This window comes from Talpa europaea (genome assembly GCF_964194135.1).
Source record: "Talpa europaea genome assembly, chromosome: 14".
Taxonomy (NCBI): Eukaryota; Metazoa; Chordata; class Mammalia; order Eulipotyphla; family Talpidae; genus Talpa; species Talpa europaea.
In genome coordinates this window covers 45,265,747-45,282,837 of record NC_140082.1, presented here as the reverse complement: position 1 = coordinate 45,282,837, position 17,091 = coordinate 45,265,747, and the positions used below count along the sequence as shown (strand labels likewise).

General features: G+C 38.3%; 1 protein-coding gene across 3 annotated transcripts in view; it reads left to right on the top strand.

The window, feature by feature from the left end:
- EGLN1 (egl-9 family hypoxia inducible factor 1) overlaps positions 1-5,712 on the top strand; it is a gene marked incomplete at its 3' end in the record, with an annotated part of 46,278 nt that extends 40,566 nt beyond the window's left edge. Inside the window, exons 3-5 of one of the 3 annotated variants that reach the window (XM_084253709.1) lie at positions 1,045-1,181; positions 4,438-4,505; positions 5,599-5,712. In XM_084253709.1, coding sequence (XP_084109835.1) covers positions 1,045-1,181; positions 4,438-4,505; positions 5,599-5,663 — 270 coding nt within the window. Of the gene's footprint in view, positions 1-1,044; positions 1,437-4,437; positions 4,506-5,598 lie in introns of those variants that run through there. The other 2 variants (XM_084253710.1, XM_084253708.1) reach the window with 2 other exon arrangements.
- Between the last annotated feature and the right edge of the window lie 11,379 nt (positions 5,713-17,091).

Genomic DNA, 17,091 nt, shown 5'->3' with positions numbered 1-17,091 from the left:
ATGTTTAGTCACAATCTAGAGGTTCTTTAATGTTTACATATGTGTCTTGGGCTTCACTCTGAACAACCCTGGAGGAGAAGGTAGGCAAGGGTCCCAAGTAACTTGAACTTAACCTACATAGGATATACCTGGTAAACAACTTCTGTAACTGTAGAATTATAGGAATAGGTTCAATCTCTGTGGTGTCTTGATCAGGTGTTAAAGTTCCTTTCATTTTAAGAGTTTACATGCTTAGGGGTTTAGTTTATTCAAGGGTAAAGAGCTACTCAGTTTGGTCGGGTTTGCCTCACTTTAATTCCCCTTAGATTATAAATACCATGAAGACGAGATCTGTACTCAGGGACCGTCACAGGACTCAGGACAATAGACAGTCAGTGTTGGAATGAATAGGTGAGTTTTATCACAAATACAGGAGGACATATATTTGGGTTAATAGTAATCCTTTATGAATAGAATCCATTTTACAAGCAGGTAGTTATCACTGTATCAGGTCCAGTCTGGAAAGAAAGAACTAAAGGTTCTAATAATGACTGTGATTATAATATAAAAGTGATAAATGATGTTACTTTCTATTGATACATTAAGTTCTCTAAATAAGAGATATTACATTTGTGACATTCCTATTATCTATTGAACATTAAAGTATGACACTATTTGACATACTTAACCATTTGTCGTAATTTAGTCAAATGATTTGAAATGGCTACATTTGATGACTAGGTTATGCAGATCATTAGTATCCATAAATAAGCGATGTTTACCAGTTTTTAAAACTTTCAAGCATCATTTTAAGCTGAATTCAGATCATGCGTATGTCTCATTAAGTATTTAAGAATCCCTAAACCAAGAAATGAATTCTTTTTTATATTAACAGGTATGCTTAGAATCTCAGCTTGCCTTCATACTTTTTGATTCAGATGTATTTGTGAATAGTTCAACTAAGAATTTTAAGTCATTGAAATGTCCTTTCCCTCCTCCCCTCCCCCAAGTTTAATTTTGTAGCTTTCTCAGTTACCCGTGCTCACATATTTGGCTCTTTTCTAGGTAAGTGGAGGTATACTGCGAATTTTTCCAGAAGGCAAGGCCCAGTTTGCTGACATTGAACCCAAATTTGATAGACTGCTGTTTTTCTGGTCTGACCGTCGCAACCCTCATGAAGTACAACCAGCATATGCTACAAGGTATTATTCCTTTTTTTTTTTTAAAGATTTATTTATTTATGCATACAAGAACTGGGGTACAGGCCAGAGGTGTAGTGGGGTGAGCGAATTCACCAGAGATAGAGTGGGGAACAGAACAGGCAGATTGACCGAAGCACACTGCTGAGGGGAGTAGCGGGGCAAGTCAGGAGAGATCTGCTGTGCCATGTGGGTTGCTCTCGGGCTGGCTGGGAATCGAACTCGTGCTGCAGTGGCTGTGGTTAGCTTCATAGGTTGCATCTTAACCCCTGCGCCACCAGGAATGTCCAAGGTATTATCCCTGTTAAGAAAAAATTGGTATATAGTAGGGTGTTCGGGGGATACATAGGCTGAACATCATAGTTTTTTAATAATACCTTCCTGTTTTTCAGGTACCTTTATTATAATGCTCCAGTCCTAACTATTTTGAGTAACTTTATGAGCTTTATTTGCAGTTAGCACTAAATGTTGTGACTTCTTTTTCACAGCCACTCCTTGTTGGGGTGAAATATCAAAGCACAGGCCCTCTCATCTTTCCAGCCCCTCCTTCTTGTTTTATGTTTCTCTTTATTATCCATTCTCATTTTGTGAGGGATGGAAAGATTAGATAGAAAATGAAAAGCACAACTTTTTAAGGGATGGTGAGGGGGAAAAAGAGAGGAATGATGTAGAAAAATAGAGTAGCAAAATATGAAGTAAAAAACAAAAATGAAGCAATCAGTATAAGAGAAAATATGAACAGAGGAAAGAAAAGTAGAGAAGATTGTCTTTTATGGGATTTAATGTTATAAAAATAACCTGTTGGCTTTAATATCAAGCATCTGCTAGGCTTATTATACTCTTTTTCTGTAAGTTTCAGTATTCTAAGCCTATCATATTTAAATGTAAACTTTAAATTTTTTTCTTTTTACCATTACATAATTGACATATTAAGACTATATGGAAGATGTTATAAACATTGCTATAAAGGTAAATATTTGTAGAAAAACTATTATTTAGATACCAGTTTTTCATGATAGAAAGGACTTTGAACATTAGTGAACCACTGGCGTCAGCTGTGTCGACCTGGTGAGACCGGCACACCTGTCAGTGACTCCTCGCCACCCGACCCCCATGAGAGTTGGGGTAATAGAATTCTAAAGACTTTGTTGTCACCTCTCCCTCTTTTCTTGCTTCTCCCTGAGCCTTGTTGCCTTCATCCTTAATCCCATAGTGAGTACAAGCCAAGCAGTTTGGGCTAGAGATCATGAGAAGCCAAGATTGGAAACCAGGGAGGACCCACCTCCTGAGACCCTGACTCCTTCAACACCCTGCTCTTGGCGTTGCCGCTAAGCACTTTAGGACCTTTTCTGGCCTAGAAATGACTTCATAGGCCTTCCTTTATGTGGAATCTTGAGTATGGTTTAGTTGTGCCCTTTTTCACAGAAGTGGTAACACATTTTTAAGAATAAGTGCCAAATGATTATGGAAGAAAAGTGCTGTAGGAATTTGAGGGGAGAAAGTGGTATGAGATTAGAATATCAGAGTAAGATGTCACAGTAAAGAGAGGTGCTCAGCTGGGCCTAACATGACAAGAAGCAAGGAGTACAGAGTGTTAGTAAAGCCCTGGGAGTGAAGAGCAAGGTTGTTTAAATTACTGCAGAGATTAATGTGAGAAGAATTCCTGAAAGATCAGTGGGAGGTAAGCTAGGAAAAATAAAAAGACATACGGTAGCTTCCATTTGTTTTCTGATAAAGATTTATGGCTATAGAGAAAGGTTGATCGAGATAATAGAACTTTGATTCCTGAGTATCTAAAACGTTGGGGCATGGGCAAAAGAGATGGGAAATTATATATCCCTAGTATCTATCTATATATAGATATAGATATAAAATATCTATGTATTTCCCATATGTGGGAAAAATAGAGGAGCTTATGTAGTAAGAAAGGCACTGGAGCTCTGGAGAGCCAGGCCTGGAAGTCAGGAGGCTGGACTATGACTCAGAATTTTCTCTTGCCACTGAATGATATAGGACCTCAGTTTCTCAACTGTTCAAACTCCCAGACTCTTTTTTTTTTTTTTTAAGATTTATTTATTTATACGTGGAGAACTAGGGTACAGGCAAGAGGTGCAGTGCTGGAGTGGATAGTGAGAGGATTCACCAGAGACAGAGTGGGGAGCAGAACAGGCAGATCTACTGAAATACCCTGCTGAGGGGAGCAGTGGGCAAGACAAGAGAGGTCTGCTGTGCCATATGTGGGTTAACTCCCTGGCCGAGGATCCAACTCAGGCTGTCATTTGAACTCAGACTGTTGCAGTGAGCCTTTCCGGTGACAGCGCTGAGACTTAACCCCTAGGCCACCAGGAAGGCCCGAACTCCCAGACTCTTGATTCTCCTCTGCATTCGACTCTTTACTTTAAAAATGTTACATGGTTTAATTCTGTCACATTTGCCAACTCTTCACTTGGTCAAAGTTGTCTCCCTACCCTCACCCTATGAATACCAGACAGAATATGAACAATGTTTTAACTAATAACTATGTTCTGGATTTGATCATTTGTAGCATACTTCCATTTCCTGTAGTATGTATACATTTCCTCCATTATTGATACCAAAAGATGTGGCTATGGGCTTTGTGGTATCTAATAAACCAGATTCCTCATTTATTTGTGGATGAAATATTCCAAGTAATGAAATTTTCAGGGTAATAAAGTTCAGCTAAACTTTAAATGTTGAAACATAGTATGATTATTTTGATAAAATCCTTTCAAAAAATCTTAGCATAATTTGATGACTCCAGGTTATAAAATTATAAACATCTGTCAATACTCTTTGCAATAATATAGTGAGGTCCTCAGAAGCTATTCAGCTATTAACCCTCCCTTTCACTAAAGGATCCCTGTCTTTGAGTCCTTTTCTGTTTCTCTTTTCTTCTTTTATGCTATTGACAGTGTGCTTTTATTTGTAATAGCCATTCTTTTGCCTTCTTGTTGCTGTTTCTGATCTGCTGTGGGCTTACAAATAATGAAGTAGGTTAAGTAGGTACTAATAAAATCATAAAAATGCATCAACTTTGACACATCAGTTTTAGCCACTCCTGATTCTCTGCTGTACTCTTAATCATGAGGTTACTAGATGAGTGGATTGTCAACTGCGCTCATTTGTCCTCTGATAGCATTCCAATTTTGGCATTACAAATTTTAATAGACCGTTGCAACAGCATACCACTTTTTTCCCCTAATGTGATCATTCTTACCCTATTATAATTTTCTTTTAGGTACGCAATAACTGTTTGGTATTTTGATGCAGATGAGAGAGCACGAGCTAAAGTAAAATATCTAACAGGTAAACATTATTTGGGGCCAGGGTATACTGGAAGGAAAACACCCCTCAGTCAGGTGGTGCTTTCACTGAGCGCAGACACAGCCTTTATTCACACCATGAAGACTTGCTCCTGTTTTTGTCCAACTCCTAATTCCCTTATTTGAAAGAACTTTTCAAAAGAAATCTTTGTTATTTTTAACAAATGAAATTGTTCAAAGTTCAGGAAAGTTTGAAGCAAAGAAGTCAGAAAATTATTTAAATATAAGCAGTTTTTCTGTGATTATCCTTTTTGATCACAGGCTGCCACATTCTTGCTAATTACCACGTGACTTCCTGTCCTTCTTCCCTTAGAAGGAAGTTAACATCTTTTCCTTTCTAAATACAGATGCTCTAAGTGTACTCCAGGTCTTCCATGTTGAGTGTGGACATAAAGAAAACTAATAAAAAGGAGATGAATTGAATTCAGTAAATCTGATGGGCATGTAGAGTTTCTGTCAGTGGTGTCCATCACTGGCCAACACCCTTATACTAAATCTGAAGGTCTTGCAGTGTGCCAGTTCCTGCCCCACTTATGAATTGTCTCCTGACACAATGGGTCTTGTTTTTCCCTTGAATGGACCACTTAACCTGTCTTTTATTTTATCCTACTGTGTATCTCCAAAAGTCTGTTCAGTGTTTGATGATTTATTAACTAGCTTTATTTTCATGAGCCATTGACCATCTCACATCAAGCTTTTATAAAACTATAAAAACTGAATGTTCAAGCCTTTTCTATGTATTTTTAAAGTATTCTTTGTGGCAGAAGCCCAATGGTGTGCTTTCAGTGATACCGAACTCTGCTACTTTATAGCAATCCATATTGCTTTTAAAACAAAAGGAAAAAAATCTCTGTGTAAAGAGGATGGGTTTTCCCTTGAAGGTTTACTAGTTCAGAGTAACACATTCTTTATGATGTAATGCTGAGGGTAGGTTAAAATGCAAGAGTGATAGTTTTCAGTGGTATATGTTTGCAAAGTTGAAATATGGTGCCTAATGTTAGGATCAGGTGGGAAGTAGTAATAGAAGCTCTGGCACTTAATGGTCTTTGTTTTATTTTGTTTTTTTTACCTTGCAGGTGAAAAAGGTGTGAGGGTTGAACTCAATAAACCTTCTGATACAATCAGTAAAGACATCTTGTAGAGCCTTTGATCCAGCAATACCCCACTTCACCTACAATAATTGTTGAGGCTATTTGTTTAACTTGTGAATACGAATAAACGAGATAAAGACAAAATAGACAACCAGTTGGCATTTTAATAAGGAAGCAGAAACAACTTTTGTGTTGCATCAAACAGAAGATTTTGACTGTGTCGCTTTGTACTGCATGATTGACTCCAAACCTGTGATTGCTTATGGGAAGAATATAAGCTATCAACTGAAAATGTTATCTACGTCTAGACATGAATAAGCGCTCTAGGTAGAATTTTTTCATTCTTATATTTTGCCAGATCTGTCATCTAGCTGACTTCATTTCATCTCTCCCTTTTTTATATAGTCAAGTTTGAATTTGAAATAATTTTTGTATGATCAGGTACAATTTATCAAAACTGAATTGAGAAAAAAATTACAGTATTATTTCCCAAAATAGCATCAATCTATTTTTGTAAATCTCTTTGAACTATTAAATTTTGCCCTAAAAGACATCTTACAATGATTGTTGCCAGTGACTGATAATGATTAATTTTCTTTTTACTTCAGATAAGAATAGGAGCACTTTAATTACCAGCTGAAAAGTCAGATTGTTTTGTATTCCTGTTTCACACTAATTTGAAATCTTAAAGATTGCTGCTGTTGTTTTTTTGACATTGTTAATAATGGAACATAACAGTAAAATCATCACTACTTACTACCAATAACTTTTCGCTCATGTTTTATAAGGAAAAAAATACATACTAAGAAGGTTTTATCTTTTAAGTTAAATTTAAAAAAAAAAAGTGACTGGCACTAAATGAACTTGAGGTTATCCTCAACATCAAGTTTCCAAGAAAAGGGCTTTCTTATACTTTTCAGGTGTGTCCTATAGATGTAGGAGATAATATTTTCTTCCTAAGTCTTTTTCCTTTGCTTCCCTTCAAGTTGATTGTACTTCTAATTCTAACTTATGTTTCCTACCTACTCCTGTGACCCATCTGACCTGCAGATCACAACCTTGTATCTGTGGGACCTCATCAGGGGGAGACTGAACTGTATTTTGACACACTGTTACAGTGACTCCTCAGACCACTGTTGAAGCGTTCATTTCCCAAATGTGATGCTGACCTCTTATCAGTGCTGGAAGATGTATGTTTATCTTTAAAAAAAAAAAAAAAGGCAAAAAATCAGACACTATTTTTATGTTTTATGGGTTTTCCTTTTTTACTTTTCAGAAAAAGAATATTAGAAAATCACACAAGACCTCCCAGATATCTTGTTATTTAATGTATTGATTGGGGTGGATATCTTAGACTTTAGTTTCTTCCCTGAAGACCCTACCCAAACAGTGGTATCAATATTTTGCATGAATTATGGGTGTAAGACCTTGCTCACTTTGGTTTTCTCTCTCTGTCCTTGGTCATCTTTGCCAAAATAATGTGAGTGTACAGAAATATTTCTGTATATTTCAACTTATGACCGTTTTAGCATCTGTATAGTTTGTATTCAATTAGAGACCTTTTCTATGGAAAGCTCAGTAATTTTTATTAAAAGATTGCTATTGTTCATGTAAAACATGAAAAAAATTGTTTAGTGAAACTGACAGTTTGGATTTAGGGTGGGATTAAATATTCAGTATTGTGATCTCACTTAGGAAAACTTGCAGGAGCAAATTATAGTTTATTGTTGTTTTTCCGTGCTCTTATTCAGTTTTGTTCCACTTCCTCTCCTTGTTCCCGATAATACAATGTAACATCTCTACAGTAAGTGCCTCTGCCAGCCCAACCTGGAGTGCAAGTTCTTTGCCATCTGGTCTGCAGTGTAGGGTACTCCAGTGGGCCACAACTCAAAAAAGCACTATATCATTTTTAAGACTAGCAGAAATTGTTATGTTAATGGGAGGTTGAATTGTCAAAGTGGACAGCAACAGCCTTTTAATCTGGGAGCCCCTCTGGCATTCAAATATGTATTCTGCTGTTGTGCAAAATATCAGATTCTACTATCTGTGGGTTGTACTCGCCAGACAGGTCTTAAATTTTGTATTTGGGGGAAAGTTTTTAAAATTTCTTGGAGATCATTGTGAAAGAATCAAAAAGTCAGCATAGTCATTTCTTTAATGACCTTTTAAAATCTGTTCATTTCGTGTTAGTGGGACCATTAACACGTCACCAAGCTGGACTCTATTTAAAACAAAACTTAAAACTCTGTGGCCTACGTGTGTATAAACCTGGTTCAAGTCAAGTTTCATAATGCTGTTTTTTGATCAATGCATTAACCAGCTGTAAAACACAGATCTTTATCAACAGCAGGCAAAGAATTTCAGGATTCTAATACAGACTGTAAAGTCATGTGACTTGAAAAGCAGTGTTCCGTTATGAAAGAGCTCTCAAGTTGCTTGTAAAGCTAATCTAATTAAAAAGTTGTATAAATGTTTTTGAAAAAATGATGGTTATTATTTCCAGCTGTCTTTTTTCTGGTTTTTGTTTGTAACCCTTGTATCATACACTGACTTTCCTAGTGGGCCTTCCATTAGATATTGTGCTTTTCTGTCACACATCTCTGGCTTCGTCCAGAACATTTGATATTCCTTTATAAACAATAACACTCAACATAGGAGCTCATCAATTTTAGAAACATCCTGGGGTAATTGGACTGTCTGTGGATCCATGAGCCCTGTGTTTGGATTCTTGCCTTTGTAAGAGGATTTTTTTTAAATTAACATTCATAGAGTGTGGCTGCTGCAAAAAGGATTGGGCACGAGGCTATCTCTAATTGTCACAAGTGTCCTATTGTGTGTATACAATAAAGTTTCATTTGTGTGGTTGTTGATTAAAATATAAGAGCTCATAATGTGAGATCAATATCAAAGCACATCTTCATTTATCTTATTTTTAAAAAGTCTTTGTGTGGTGTTTCTCTTATTGTCCAGCATTTATGGCACTTGGAGAGTTACACTAAAATATAATTGGGTGGGCTAAAGGAGAGGCTGAGAGCAAACAAGTTAGAGATGAAGATTAATTAAATTAGTATGTAAAAAAGCCCAATAGATGGTGACAAACAAGAGTGACAAATCTGTTTAGTTCTGAACTTAGCCACTTAATTTTTTGACCTTCTAAGCATTTTTCATCTGAAAATAAGCACAATAGCTCCAAACTTAAAGAGCATTGTACGAGACCTAAATGAAATATTGATTGCTTTCATGTTGTGCATGGTCCAACAGTGAGAGCTGTATTTAGGGTATGGACTGCAATGATATATATTAAATCACATATTTAATAATATAAATACACAGTGGGTGTTTTTATTTTTTCAATTAGTTTATAAAGTCTCAGAAATAAATATCCAGCCTCCATTTCTTCTTTTTAAATATTTACTTATGCATATAAGAGCTGGGGTGCAGGCCAGCGATGCAGGCGTGAGAGGATTCACCAGAGACAGAGTGGGGAGCAGAATAGGCAGATCTATTGAAATACACTGCTGGGGGGAGCAGCAGGCGGGACAGGAGAGGTCTGCTGCGCCATGTGGGTCACCTCCCTGGCCAGGGATCCAACTCCTGCTGCAGTGGCTGCAGGTAGTTTAATATTGTCCAGCCTCCATTTCTAAAAGGATAGATTTTTAGACATTTACGATCAGGAGTACATTCCCTAGATTCTGCTTTTGAATATAGTGCATACTCTTAATGATCGCCAGCAAGTAAATCTCACCTGAAATATGGTGAAATTCAAAGGTATAATTTAGACCATGATATGTGTGAAGGGCATGCCAAAAAAATTTCGTAAATTAAAAAGCAAAGATAAGGCATTCACAAAATAGGGAGAGCCTACAAAACTACAGGCAGGGCCTCCCTGGTGGCGCAAGGCTCTGCAGCACGAGTTCCATCCCCGGCTGTCCAGGTTGGTGACCCGCATGGCGCAGCAGACCTCTCCTGTCTGGCCTGCTGCTCCCCTCTGCAGTGTATTTCAGTCAATCTGCCTGTTCTGTTCCCTGCTTTGTCTCTGGTGAATCCTCTCACCACCACCCCCCAACACACACACCTGTGGCCTGTATCCCAGTTCTTGTATGCATAAATAAATCTTTAAAAAGCTACAGGCAGTGCTAAAAGCTTATCGAAAGGATGATTTTTGAACTCTGAACAAGATATCAATGATTATTGGATAAGGAATTACTGGATTCTAATTGGAAATAGAAGTATTCTCCAATTTTCTTCTTTTCGGAACTTAAAAAAGCAAAGCAGGGCCTCCCCGGTGGTGCAGCGGTTGAGCGCTGGGTTGCGAAGCTGCCCGCGGCCTCTGCGGCACCAGTTCGATCCCCAGCTGCTCCCCGGCCATGGGGGGAGGGTCCCACATGGTGCGCAGACCTCTCCTGCCGCCCGCTGCTCCCCTGGGCAGTGTACTTCGGTCCTTCTGCCTGCTCTGCTTCCTGCTCTGGCTCTGGTGAATTCTCTCACCCTCCTGCGCTTCTGACTGTACCCAGTGCTTGTATAAACAAAAACAAACAAACAAATAAATAAATAAAACATGCCTCTATTAAAAAAAAAAAAAAAAGCAAAGCAAACTTTATCTCCATTTACAATTTAAACAGGCTCAGAAAAAGGACTTGTTCACAGTTAAGTAGCTAGTTAGTAGAGAGCCAGGACTTGAACACAGGCTTTCTGTTCCAGAGCTATACATGCAGCTGAGTCAACTTGTTCTATAAGGGTTGTTAAGGAAAACAGTAGCCTTTCTTGGTCTTCCTCTGAGAACAAATTTTGATTGGTTTAAGTGATTGATTCTTTGGGTGTTTGCCTGATTCTTTTAATAGCATAATTACCTTGCCACACAGTGACTTTCAGTGTTAGTTGTGTACTAACTTCCTCACATGGAAGAACATAGGTCTTTCCAGCCCTCTTCTTATACCCTTCCCTTACAGAGCTCTGCATCCATGCAGCTCAGGTTGTCTCTGGCACAGCTGTTTGTGCTATTCAAAGCTGAGACAGAGAAAACCATGGTGACTTTTCTCCCCGTTTACTTTTTCCCTTATGTCTTTATTTTTTCTTTTTCCTTGTGGCATCCAGCCTGCAGCAATCTGGAGTGGTTGTCCTTTCTGCCTGGCACATAGCTGTCTGCCTTAGATCTTTCTCCATCGTTCTGGAGAGCCCCTCTACCACTCTGTGTTGGATCTCCTGCTTCCTGGATCCCCTGTCTTCCTCTTTCTGGACTTATTTCCTTATTCTGGTGGAGCATATCCTCTAATAGCTCCTGTGAAAAAATGTATGAATGGTGTATTTCATGAGCTCAGAGGCTTGGTTTTACTCTCAAACTTCATCAGTAACTTGCCTGAGTTTAGAATTCTAGTGTGGGGATCATTTCCTTGGAATTTTGAAGGCATTACCTCACTGGTTCTAGGTTGCAGTGAGGAAGTTGAGAAATCTGAAATCATTCTTATTCCCATATCATTTCATGTAATCTTTTTCTCTGTGGATTTATAGTGTTTTTGAGCCCATGCTGACTCTGAGCCAGTTTGCTGGGCATACAAGCTATAAATGCATGCCCTATTTTGGGGAACATTTTCTTAAGTTATTACATTCATTATCCCCCCCCCCCCAGTTCTTCTCTGTTCTTTGTGGAACTCCTGGCATTCTGACCCTGCATCTCATGTTTTGAATTTGTCACTCTCTTCTAGTTACTAAGTGTCTTTGTCTTTCAACTTACTTCGGGGACATCTATTTTCCAGTTCTTTCACCAAGGGCTTCATGAAAGTCTGCTATCTAATCTTTTCAAGAGCTCTTTTGTTCTCTAAATTATAAAAATAGCCTGTTCTGTGTAGTGGATACAGCATTTAACTTTTGTAAAAACATCTTTTCCTGTTAGAAGTCTTCCTCACATATCTTCCTTGCAATGCTGTGTGTTAATATTTAAGGGGAGGCACTTGGGCCTCTGATTTTCAAAAAAAAGATTGACAGCTAAATCTGAATATGTCTTCCCAAGGAAAATATTTCTTTCCAAGAAATACTCAGCTAAATATGAGTTTCTTTTATAATCATCTCAATACCACACAGACAAGAAGAATAAAGTCACCTGTCACCCATACCTGCAGTATAACAGAAACAGAGGAAAGGTCAACTTACGTGAAAGCAAGGAAATAAGCATTTGAAACTGGAGCAGCATCAGAACTCACATGGAAGCAGACTTGGGTGGAAACTCAAAAGGCAAAGGATCAAGAGCAATGAGGGCCGACTGGTGGCAGTACATAGGGCCCTGCCACAAGTCATGGAAATTCTGATAAATTTGACACCAGGACATCAGTTTGAAAGTTCCTGGGATTGAAAGTACCGTTTCTGGGAGAGGGAGAGATGTCTCCTGATGCCTTGCTGGTAACGTGAAAGAAGGAAGCAAGTGTTCTTCAGAAAGAAAAAAAAATACAGATCAGAAGAGCCTCCAACCACACCCACCTCACAAAAAATGCTCTTTTTAAGAAATACTGCCTTTTGCTGCATCAACAGAGCACTCTCAAATCAGAAACCCAGCAAGCCCCACACACACTTTAACCTTCCTACGCAGACCAACTTTTTGCAAGTCAAGGAAAATAATTTCAAAACAAACAGAAAAAGGATGACATCTATAAACGCTGTTATAAGGTGAAAATAAAATGAGAATTACAACTGATGGAAATTCCTCAGCCATTGGCAGAAGAAAATGATCCGGTCTGAAGTAAGTATGTTTAAACAGGACTTGGCAGAAATACAAATTAATACCTGAAATTAGAGATTCAAAATCTCAGAACAAAAATGGACCAAAAGAAAAACCCTAGGAAGATGAAACAAGTTGATGAACATCAGGAAAGAAATTGAAAAAGTGATCACAAGATTAAGTTTTAAGGTGTCCAAGGGACAATAAATTCATCAAAAATACAATTAAGGGCATTGGGGGCAAAGTAGTAAAGTGATCAAGAGAACACAACAAAACAGGTACAGAGAAAGAATGGACACACACGTATTTGCATTGTGGTACACTTACAAAGTGAAATACTGTACAGTGATGAGAGCAGAAAATGACAAATACACAGCAATATGGATGACTTCCCAACACCGTGTCAGAAGCTAGATTCTCTTGTGAATTCATACAGGTTATTATTTATGTGGTGGTAAGAATACACTGAACAGGAGTGGGTGAGTATAAATGAGTTTCTGGAAACCAGTGTGTGTGTGTATATGCATACATTTATATTTATTGGATTATAGCAAATGTATAAACATTTTTAAAAATCCTGAGGAATCTTTTAAAAGTTACCCTCCCAGTTTCATTGTAAATGCAGATTTTCATGTATTTTGCAAGGAATGCTTATAACCTGGAATGATTTGGGTCCTAAGATTATTCTAGCTCAAAAATACACAAATTTTGATTATCCAGGGAAATGTGGGAGTCTGTGTTCATTGATGTGTTTTTGCAAAAGGAGTGTTGCTTCAGAAGTGCCTACCCATTTCACTTACCACCAAGAATCTAAGAGGTTCATCATTGTTCTTTTTTGAACTCTGATGTGGGAAAAAGGACGTTGTGGCCTAGGATGCTTTCAAACTAATCTAGACTGTATAGTGATAAATGTTAGACATATTCAAAGGAAAAGTTCCGTATCAGAATTAGTAGAAAAACATAGGTCTTGCCTTGTCTTTAAGACTCCCTGTTGGGAATTAGCATGTTTTGTCATATCTGGGTACTGGTGACTGGCTTTTCTCTTATCGTAGAAGACTGGAGTATATGTTAGAGTTCAGAATGAAAAGGTGAAATGAAGACATGTAGAACGATTAAAGTGCCCCAGAGATATCCTTGTTAGTTGAAACAAGCACATTCTTGGCCTGTGTCCCCTCCCCCAGAACTTGATTGTAACCTATCTTTTCCTGTCTATGAATTACAATGAGCAATTATTGTTCTAGTTGTTAGCTAGTATGTCATCCATTGGGATTCTCTTTGCTTTCAGGTTTTTAGAAAAATTTAGTTTACCACGAGCGCCTCCTGGTGTTCAACAAGAGAACATTTTGATAGGTTCCACACTAGTAATGAAAAAAAATTTGCCCCTACAGTATACAACATTGGTAAACTATGGTATGGTTCTAGTCACTTAATATCAAGTATTTTACTTTTCATTTCAGAAGATGTGATAATGAAGTATATAATTATATAATTTAACATTCTAGTGGAATGTTAGAAAAAATAAAGCCAGAGCTAATTTGCATCCTCTCCAGATTTCAACTTCCAAAGCAATTGAATCTGTAGTAATAATTGTCTTATTCGAATTTCACTTCACTTGGGTAGATACAGCTTTTATCAACAATCACAACTTAAGGCTAAGAAGGCAAACATAACCCTTATTGGTTAAAGATCCAAAACAAAGAATAGGAAATGGTTGCCCCTTAATTCCCAGGATTAACAAACTACAAAGAGCTCAGCTTTGTTCTCTGAGTAGCCCAAAGGGATGAAATACCACTTGTGCCAGAGGTACAGAATCCCAGATTGGTACTAAATTTGCAGGAAGGTACACCACCATTTTTTTGACATTCTAATTTATTTTAAGATTTATTTTTATTTTTTATTTATGCATACAAGAACTGGGGTGTAGGCCAGAGGTGTAGGGAGGTGAGTGGATTCACCTCCTCTCAGACAGAGTAGGGAGCAGAACAGGCAGATCTACTGAGATACACTGCTGAGGGGAGCAAGCAGTCAAGACAGGAGAGGTCTGCTGCACCATGTGGGTCAGCTCCCTGGCCGGGGATTGAATTCATGCCACCGTGGCTGCCGATAGCTTGATAGTGGAGAGACTAAACCCCTGTGCCACCAAGGAGGTCCCCTCTAATTTAAACTCCTATAGCCTCTGGAAAAAAAAAATACAATCTCAAAACTTTTAAGACATTACCAGTTGGGGGCCTCCCTGGTGGCACAAGGGCTTAAGATGCAGCCTATGAAGCTATCCACAGCCACTGCAGCACAAGTTCAATCCCCAGGGAGCTACCCACATGGCACAGCAGACCTCTCCTGACTCGCCCACTGCTCCCCTCAACAGTGTGTTTCAATCTGCCTGTTCTGTTCCCCACGCTGTGTCTGGTGAATCCTCTGACCTCCCTGCACCTCTGGCCTATATATACCCCAGGTCTTGTATGCATAAATAAATCATTAAAAAAAAAAGACATTATCAGTTGTCATATTTTCCCACCCACTTTAAAATGTCCAGTTAGGAAATGTATAGTCTGCAAAAGCAAAACAAAATTTTCTAAAATTATCTTTGAAAACATTATAACCTTGACTTTTAAGAGTTTTTATATAGAAAGTACTCTCATTCACTCTGGGCCAACACCGCAATATATAGGGCAATAGCACTTAAAGGTTGACCCAGAATGACCAGCAGTTATTGGGATAAACATTTCACTTGAAAGGGGAACATCTAAGCCAACAGAAAACTGTTTTTTTTTTTTTAATGTAAATGACTCCAGTACAAATTCTCAGAGTTTGTTTCCTCAAAAGATTTTAACATGGATTGAAGGAAAGGTTTTAATTCCAAATTTAAAATTAACTTCAATTTTCTTGCCTAATATTTCCATCATCCCTTAAGCCTGACCAACATCTGACTTTACCTTTTCATCCAACTACCTTTTCATCCAACTGCACATCTTATTTTTCTTAGCATTTACAGAACTATATAATCTTGGCAAGAACAACTTCACAACTCCCTATGTGCTCATGCTTCACTCGCCGTCCACCAGAGCTCCAGTGCCAGCTCCCTGTCACATTCCCCTCCCAAGGCTTTCCACCCTCATCCCTTTTCTTGATTTTGCTGCCTACATATTTCCCACAGCCATCCTTTTCTCTCCCCTCCTGCCACTGTCCTTCACATCTATGCTGCCTGCTGAGAAGCCATCAAGACATTTCTCGAATGTTCTTCTACAAACCTTTCCAATCCCCATTCACCGGCCCAAACTCCACCTGAATCAACAGATATTATTAGGGACTCCATAAAGTGAAGGACGTGATTCTGTCCTGTGCACTTTTTTTTTAAAGATTTACTTATTTATGCATACAAGAGCTGGGGTACAGGCCAGAGATGCGGCGGGTGAGAGGATTCACCAGAGTGGGGAACAGAACAGGCAGACTGACTGAAATACACTGCCGAGGGAGCAGTGGGAGAGACAAGAGAGGTCTTGCTGCACCATGTGTGTTGCTCCCTGGCCGGCCGGGGATTGAAATCATGCTGCAGCGGCTGTGGATTGCTTCATAGTGCGGTGCTTAACCCCTTGAGCCACCCGGGAGGCCCTGTCCTGTGCAGTCTATCTACCACTTTACACATCACATTTTATTTTGTAATGTTCATTTGGAATAGCTTAAGAGTTCTCCCAGTAGCATGTGGTGATCTATTTACATGCCTTTTCTCGAGTTCTCTTTTGCAAGACCTTTTCCACCCTTCTTTACCAGACTAACTTAACTTACCCTAGTAAACTCAAAACTCCTCTCCAAAAAACATCTCCTGAAGCCCTCAGCTATAGTGATCAATCCTGAAATTCCCACAGCACCTAGCAGAACCCATCATAGCACTTACCATACTGAAATTAACCTGCTTTGGTCTCACTCCCCAAATAGGCTGGAAAGCTGCCTGAAGATACAAACTGTCTTAGTTACCTCATGGCCCCAGAACCTTGTGCAATTTTGACTCAAAAAGTGAACACAATTTGCTCCAATCACTTAGAGAAAATGATCCTCTGAAAGTGTAGTTGCATATATTCAACAATACACATTTAAAACATTTTAAAATATTTATTAAATACTATCTTTTAAAACTTGTAAGAAATATCAAATTTGTAAACATTCAATCAGCAGGTTAAAATCAGAAGGACTGATAAAACTGTTAAGACAGTTGAACAATTGTTACCTCTCATACATTGCTGGTAGGCGTGCAAACTGGCAGTATTTATAAACTAAAGCTAAACAAACATAAATATATCCTGTGGACCCATCAATTCCAATCCTGAGCATATGCCCAATAGAAATGAAAAAGAATCTTCTTAGCTGCATTATTCTTAATAAACAGTACCAAATAGGAAATAAATGTTCATTAATATTAGAATTACTAAATTCTGGTATATTCATACAAATAATACAGAGCAATTAAAAAGAAACGTCTACACATAGAACAAAGATACTACTTTATGAAGTTCAAAAACAAGTCATCTGTGGTAAGAAGTAAAAATAATTTGTTCCTGAGGATTGTAGGCATTAACTGGGGAGAGGTATGAGGAAAAGTGTGCACTAACCTAAGTATTCTCCAATTTGGTGGTCACACACAGGTGAACACTAAGGCAAGGTTTATCCTGTTGAGCTCCTAAAATCCATGCACCTTATTTATAAGTAAGTCATGCTACACAAAGTAAAAAAACAAACCATGTGCATTACATTACGATTTGGGAAATACGCCAGCA